The sequence below is a fragment of the Osmerus mordax genome, chromosome 2 (genome assembly GCF_038355195.1).
Source record: "Osmerus mordax isolate fOsmMor3 chromosome 2, fOsmMor3.pri, whole genome shotgun sequence".
Classification (NCBI taxonomy): Eukaryota; Metazoa; Chordata; class Actinopteri; order Osmeriformes; family Osmeridae; genus Osmerus; species Osmerus mordax.
Genome location: NC_090051.1, coordinates 23,736,183 through 23,744,034, shown reverse-complemented (window position 1 = coordinate 23,744,034; position 7,852 = coordinate 23,736,183). Strand labels below are relative to the sequence as shown.

The 7,852-nt window shown below is 46.2% G+C and overlaps 1 protein-coding gene across 1 annotated transcript; it reads left to right on the top strand.

The window, feature by feature from the left end:
- The first annotated feature begins 203 nt into the window (after positions 1 to 203).
- On the top strand, positions 204 to 7,400 carry LOC136934024 (protein FAM171B-like). The gene is made up of 8 exons (XM_067229388.1): positions 204 to 456; positions 3,276 to 3,506; positions 3,997 to 4,080; positions 4,299 to 4,454; positions 4,660 to 4,830; positions 5,297 to 5,413; positions 5,553 to 5,676; positions 5,968 to 7,400. Exons 1-8 carry the CDS (start codon positions 291 to 293, stop codon positions 7,046 to 7,048), a joined length of 2,130 nt encoding a protein of 709 aa, XP_067085489.1. The 5' UTR covers positions 204 to 290; the 3' UTR covers positions 7,049 to 7,400.
- Positions 7,401 to 7,852: the final 452 nt, after the last annotated feature.

Sequence of the window (7,852 nt, the reverse complement as noted above, 5' to 3'; positions counted from 1 at the left end):
AGAGAACGGATAAGAGTGTCGCATCAGTGCGGAAGTCCAGTCTCATGTCCCGAGTGTTTAGGTACTGATTTGGAGGGCGCTCATTCGGCACAGGGGGAGGAGTTGCCACAGATTCGAGGATGCGCAAAGTAAACAGGGGGCCATCACAGTACAGTGCTCAGACAATAACAAAGACGCCAAATGTTCATAAGAGCAACACAAAAGAGTAAAGAGATTGTAGGCTACATTACGATAATGTGACTTTCAGACGCGGTTCTGTTTTACAGCAGTGCACTAGAACAGACCTTATCATGCGACACACGTGGGCCCAATTGTTTTTATCTGTGTTGTTTGTTCTGAAGGATCGAACAGTTATTTTGGCTAACGATTTGACTATCACCGGCGGGACGATGAGTGACAGATCGAGTTCAATAAAGCCACTGACTCCTGGACATCAGCAGTCCACTTCTGAACCAGGTTTGTCGTGTATTCTTATAGTCCTAATATACGCGGTGTGCACGATGTACAGTAGGACATGAATGCGCAGCAATGTTTACAGTAGCCTTTTATCGCTGTGTATCTCATATAAAACACAACACGTTTGTCAATGACCAAATTGTGCCTGGACCAATTCTTATGTCTCGACCTAGATTAAATTCTTAAAGGCTTGTTAATAAACATAGTAGGCTAACTCATATAGGTCTAGATACGCCGCTAGGAAACTGTCAAAAGAAGCAGGACCTTAGAATTTCCATGCATCTGTAGTTTGCTTTTTACAGATGCGTTTACACTTCAAACTTGACCGACAGATCTCTACCCAAAGTTCAGGTCTAAATCAGTAGCCAAAGGGTTAAGAACAAGTTAAGCGGTAGACATCAGACGGCTACAGGTGCTTGCTCCGGACAGGACCGCAGTAATCTACGTTTAAAGGAAGGAGCGTCAAAACGGATGTTGGTGCGTTTGTTTACGCATCTTTTAGTTACGCTACAATCGATCACTGACTTGCTTTTAACTGCAGTACAGCGCAGTTCTATATACCATCCTCTGTCCAAATACCCATGTTCCTCATAACAACTTAAATATAAAAGAATGGTGTCCTGGCTACTTTGCCTTCACACAATGATTGATTTAGCAAAATTGGCTTTTGTCACGCACATTTCCTTGTGAAAAAGGATAAATAAATATACAGTATTTTGTATTTAATAATAAATACGTATATTAATATCTGATGGGATGTATTGCGATTATGTTGATTTGAAAATGTTAGAGACTTGCATGTGGTAATTTGCTTATTGTGGCTAATATTTGATGTGATTCAAAATCACATAATTCGACCAGCACTTCAACCTAAATTAAAGACAGCAAAATTAATAAGGCCTCCTTTACATTAAAATGTCATGAATTTCATACTTTAATATTCAACATTGTGGCTTGGCAGGGCAGCGCTCTGTGGGGATCCTCTCCACAGTGTCTTGCCTGTTTGCATTTCAGCCATGTTGAATGGAGGGTTTGTATCAGATGTCTTCTCTAATCATGATTCATGACTCATTCATATTGTTGTAGGAGTAAACTTCCCATGCACGATCATGTGATGCGATCATGTGACTAGTTCAAACTCAGTCCGTCCAGTCAGTCACACTCAACACAGGACAAGAACAAAAGCCTTCCTTCATTCCTACAACAGATGTCCATGATCCACACTTTCATTGCTTTTCCCCTCTCATTAAAGATTCTAAGAAACAGATTGGAGGCGTTTTAAGTACTTGAGGAATTCCCCCTGGTGTGTTTCTTAATAGGGTGACGTCACAGTGTTTGGCCACAGTCTGCAGCATGAGAGGTCTGTGTTCAGACCTGACCTGACAACATGGGAGACTTGAGTTGCTTAGGAAGACTTGGCCTGGATTACTGTGTGCTAGGCTTTTCTTTACGATTGTGTGTTCTTGTTGAGGAATATGGTGGCATAATACCAACACACACACACACACTGAGACCATCTGGTGCACTAGGCCAGGGGGCTCCTTGGCTTCCAGTATGAAACAGCTGACATGTTCATATCTTCCAGGCTGTTTGTTATGGTGCACTGAAGCCCCCTGTGTCCCATGCTCGGGTGGAGTCACACACACTGTGCATACTGAGAGTATTAAATAGGAATACATTCATATTTATCAATAATAATGTATTGCCAAACCCTAAATTGCAATAAAGTATTACTGCAGAATCTTAAACACTATTTTGTCAGCTTGAACTGTATGTTTATAAAACCCCACATTGTTCATTGCTTGAATCCCAGTCTCCATTCCAGAGGAATACATCATATCAGATATCTGTTATCATAATCTCTTTGGAATAATAACCCTGCAGCCTGAAACCCCCTTCATCCCTCGTTGCTCCTAAATCTCTTTTTAGAGGGGCCTAGATTCTCTGAACAAGCAGATTACAGTAATCTGCCATGGTTGCTCCTTCTGTCCTCCTGTTGCCATGCTGCAGTAGGACTGTATATTTTTGATGTGTCCATGTTAAATAATTAGGTAATAGGGGAGGTGTGCTTAAAAGATGATTATTTACATTTCTATATTTAAGACATGAATTATACTGTACTTTTAGGTTTGAAGAATAAATGTGCCTTCATGGCAGCAAAGAGAGGAAAAACCGAGATGACATTGGTGGAGTTTAAAAGTTATGTGTCCGTTACGTGTCAGTCGACTGACTAGGCTGCTCAACGGAGATGGCAAAAGTAAACACATCCTTCACTCAAGTAAAAATATAGATACTGATGTTTACAAAGACTCTGGTAAAAGTTTAAGTACTGACTACACTTTTACACTCAAGTTAAAGAAGAATGGTCTCTGACATTGACTTAAGTCAAAAGTAGCCATTACTACTACCTGTTGGACCTCAAATCATATTAACACAAAAAGACACTATAGACATGTAGCGCATTTGCCAGGAATCCTTTTGGACACAGACAATTTCGAACATCTCCCTCATATATGGCCATTGGTGATCAGGAATGTCTCTATTCTCAGTCATGTCGACATCGATAACTCCCTCTGTCTCATCCATAACGTACCTTTAAAAAAAAAATATTTTCTCAGCTTTTCAGACTTTTTTTCAAAATATTTTTTCAACCTTTAGAAACTGTTTTTGAAATGTTGTTTTCGAAAATATTTTGCAAAACTTTATTAACTTGAAACAGAGTTTGATCATAGTCAGTGTGTGTACACCTTGGAACAAACCAGTGAGTTCAACATCAGGCTCTTGCTGGTGACATGACGTGTTCTTGTGTTTGTCGTCAGGGTCAGCGTTCACGTTGAAGGTCCGAGTCGTGGACACAGTGAACCGACAGCCTCTGAGCCAAGCCTCTGTAGAGCTGTACGTGAACCACACCAGGACCAGCTCTGCCCTCACTGAAGATGGGGAGGCTGTGTTGGTCGTGCCCTACCAGCCTGGCCTGCCTCTGAGCCTGGGGGCCAGCATGGATGGCTACCTTCTCACCACACTGCCCTGGAACACCAGCAGGAAGCCCAGTCAGTACAGAGACTGTGTCTGTGTGGGTGTGTGTCTGTGTGGGTGTGTCTGTGTGGGTGTGTTAGAGTGGCTGTGTGTGTGTCTGTGAGCTTGTGTGTGTGCGAAAGCCTGGTCAAAAATATTGACAACATTTGAGAGAGTTTAGATTTTTGTAAGATACCTATAGCAATCCTAATAATTCCACCATGGTTTTCACACAAGAGGATTTCAGATACACAAAGTGTGAAACAAGCTGAAAACAGCCTCTAAAATTGGAGCAAAGTGCTCCCAGATGGAGACAGGGGAGATTGGCTGGAGTCAGCAAGGTCATCACATCTTCTGAGGAGTTGCTACTGAATTATTGTCCAAGACTGACATCTAGCGACTGAGCAATCAACTGCAGACAACAAGCTGCTAATGAAGTATCTAAACTTGAAAAAAGTTTTAGTTCAGTTAAATGGAAAACTGAATGTCTGTAAATGGAGATGCGTGCGCTGTGATCTGTTGCAGTGTTTTCGTCGGTGACCCTGTCGCTGTTCCCCCTTAACCAAGGCAACATCTGGCTCTTTGAAGATTCAGTTCTAATAACATCTGGTATGCAGTGAATATGTCTATATGGTTTGATTAACATTCACATCAAGCAATGCATTATAACTCATCTGTCGTAAAAAAATCAAAACATTTAATTTCAGAATTTGTAGCTTATGAACTTCAAAATGTATGTCCAATAAATCTTCATAATAGACAACTATCCCTATTAGTGGAATATGTATTTTTTATGAAACCTTTTCTCGCCCTGTTGTGATTACCAGGTGTTGCTCTGCAGCCCAGTGTTCAGATCCCCAGACACCTGCTCCCTGTGAGGGAAGCTGATCTGCCTGCCATCAGAGCCTCCTTCACCAGCCCCCCGCTGGGCCCCGGCATACACAGCTACCTCCACACCATGGGCCTGATCACCAGCACCACAGGTAGGGGTGTGTGAGTGCGTGTGTGTATGTGTGTGTATTAGTGTCAGAGTGTGTGTGTGTGCGTGCGTGTCCATATGCAGCCGGGGAAAGTGAAAGAGTGAGAAAGATTCTATTCTGCATTTCCAGTATTTGTGTTTCTGTGCATCCCATCACTTGTGAACTGTAGAGTATCTGAGGTTACTTCCCAGATGCATCTATCCCGCAGGTTACAGCAGCATGGAGCTGAGTCCACTAGCAGCCGTCAGCATGCAGCTGTTCTCTCTGGAGAGAGAGATCCACGTGTCTGGGCCTGTACAGATCAGCCTGCCCCTGCCTGACACCTCCGGACTGAGGCCCTCTGATGCTGTCCCAGCCTGGCTCTATAACCACAGCACTGGTGGGTAGGGACCCAGCCTGGCTCTATAACCACAGCACTGGTGGGTAGGGACCCAGCCTGGCTCTATAACCACAGCACTGGTGGGTAGGGACCCAGCCTGGCTCTATAACCACAGCACTGGTGGGTAGGGACCCAGCCTGGCTCTATAACCACAGCACTGGTGGGTAGGGACCCAGCCTGGCTCTATAACTACAGCACTGGTGGGTAGGGATCCATTATGAGACAGTTAGTGTGTCCATTCTGCATCTCACTCATCCTGAAAGCTCTCCTCCTGGTGTTGTCTTTACATCTAGAACTGTGGGGAAAAGTCTTACGTGACTTTAAAGGTGACAGTAAATATTGACACTTGTGAATATTGCAGCGTAAATCAACATCACCTTCTGTGTTGGAGTCTCTTCTCCAGAGTGTTTCAGGGATGTAAGCCGTCCTGTGTGTTGAGGGGATGCCTGTCCCTCGCTGTGCTCAGGTGCCTGGGGTCCTCAAGGAGAGGGACTGGTGAGCCGGCAGCAGAGCGGGCTGGTCTGGACCTTCACTGCTCCTCACCTGGGCTACTGGATTGCAGCACTGATGCCAACAAACCAGGGTAAATAGAGCGATGGTACAGCAGCTCATCTGGAACCAAACCACTCATTCTAAATGTCTAAATCACACTCTGTCTGTCTGTTGGCATCTGCCATTCATTTGGAAGGTGCTTCAGTCTGACGTTGTCCCTGTGTGACTAGGTGGTGGTGGGCTGGCCATCTCTATTGACCTGCTCTCACAGCACACACTTGTCCTGGCGGCCGCTGTGGGCGGAGCTCTGCTGCTCCTCCCCCTGCTCTCAGCTCTGCTGTGGTGTTGCCATAGGTAACAACTAAACACGCCGTTTTTACCTCCATTTTTAGTTGTTGTTGTTAATGGAATGGAAACATTAGTGTGCTTTAATACGTCAGGTTTGCCATTTCGCCAGTATGCAGGCAAAATTTATAAATTGCGTGTTTGTGTTTTGCGTAGTGTATTAATCATCATTATTTGTTATTCTGTATACTATTATGTAGAATTACATAAAATAATTATATAAAAGAAGGAGCAACGCTGAGTGCTGAACAGTGATCTGCTTGAACCTGTTCTAAAACCCAGCCCTCTCTCATCCCATAGAGCTTCTCTTCATCCCAAGGCAAAGAGAACACGTTCCAGAAACTCTGCAGTGTCCAAGATGGACCAGACCACCTCGACCTGTGATATTGAACTTAACGAGGTGTCCTCTCCAGACTCCCCTCTCTGTGGAGGTGCAACAGAGCAGCTGGCTGCAGGGGGGAGGCTAGCTGAGCCAGAGGGCTCCGCCTCTCCTGTACACAGGGGCAACTTTGATACCTACGTGGAGAAGAAGGGACCCGGAGCTGTTTGCTTTTCTAATCGCTCTGTTAACCATCAACCACAGGGCCGCGAGCCTTCACAACACCGGCCAGACAACCCCCACAGCAGTGAACTCTTGAGCTTGCACAACATGTGCGACCAGACGAGCACCCCCCTCTCTTGTTATGAGGGCGTACACCTCCAGGAGAGGGTGGTCAGCTTCTGGAACCAGCCAGTGGCCATTCTCCACACGCCCGGCTTGTTTCACCTGCAAGAACAGCGACCACAAAGCAAGTCAGCCACTCTGCCACGCCCAGGCTCTCCCAACACTCACCCTCACTCAGAAGCCACGCGTGAGGACAGCTTCCCGCCGACCCTGCTTCAGAACCCCCTGCTCCAGGGGGCAGCCCTGCTCCAGGGGGCAGCCCTGCTCCAGGGGGCAGGCAGCGAGGGGCCTCCAGGAGCCCCGGAGGAGCCCCGGGGCCCCTCCTCACCTGGCTCCCCCTGGGGAATCTACAGCTGCCTCCCAGAGTCAGGCTCCCTTCCTGGCACGCTGAACAGCACGAGGGCCAGTGCTGACCCGGCCCTGCCCCTCTCCCTGGAGACCCCGGGGGCCCTGGCACAGCTGCCTGACCCCTCCAGTGGACACCCCCCGTCCCCCCGGGCCTGGTTCGTGTCCCTGGAGGGCAAACCAGCGGCTGAGATCCATCACTCCACCTCAGACTCCCAGAGGAGACGAAGGCCGGCCGACAGTCGCGACACCAGCCTGGACTCTGGGGTGGACATGAGCGAGCCCAATCAGCCGACCAATCGGAAGCCGGTACAGCTGGAGCGTGATAGGACGTTGGTCCGGAGCCCCCAGATAGGAGCATCTGCTAAATGAACACGTTACAGGTTGGAGTTCACTGAGCAGGCTATAGGAAACACTGCTGAGACAGCACTTCTGGATCTCACCTCAACATTAAAGTGTCTGAAGCACCAGGGGTTTATTTTGCAAACCCAGTCCTGAAATCAACAAAAGCAGAGGGACAGAACATTACCCTCAAATCTGATAACATTTTTTCAATATAGCAATTTAAGCCTCCAGAATATGATTTTTTGTTTTTTTACAAAGGTTTGTGTCTCAGGTAATTGATGTCTTTGTTGACTACTTAAATAGCCTTTTAAATTGACATCCACCCCCCACCCCCATCCCTTATACATCCAGAATACCTATTGCACGACTATGGACACATTTACAAATCACCAAAAAATCTTTGTTTTATAATATTTTTAAGTATAGGTTTTTGTAATTTATGGCTTGCTGTTGCTTCTCCTTTTGACTTGTAGACGCCTGCCAAAATGAGCAACTCAATGGAGGCTTGCAAGTCAGGCACATCAGTCTTTCCAACCGTCCCCATACACACGCCTAACCTCCAAGGTTGTCATTTGAAGTACATTTACATTCTAGTCATTTAGCAGACACTCTTATCCAGAGCGACTTACAAATACAGGGACATTCCCCCCGAGGCAAGTAGGGTGAAGTGCCTTGCCCGGGAACACATCATTTTTCACGTCCAGGAATCGAACCAGCAACCTTCTGATTGGTAGCCCAGTTCCCTAACCGCTCAGCCATCTGACCCCACCCAAGTAAATGTATATCCTTTTCAATTCAGGGTGTAATGAAAATCTCAAATGCTGATTTAAT

Bases quoted from the DNA above. Each gene is read 5' to 3' on its own strand.
- LOC136934024 (XM_067229388.1), top strand. From the start codon at position 291: ATGCGACACACGTGGGCCCAATTGTTTTTATCTGTGTTGTTTGTTCTG. The intron at 457-3,275 runs GTTTGTCGTGTA...GTTTGTCGTCAG, and splicing joins GCAGTCCACTTCTGAACCAG to GGTCAGCGTTCACGTTGAAG. The intron at 4,831-5,296 runs GTGGGTAGGGAC...CGCTGTGCTCAG, and splicing joins GCTCTATAACCACAGCACTG to GTGCCTGGGGTCCTCAAGGA.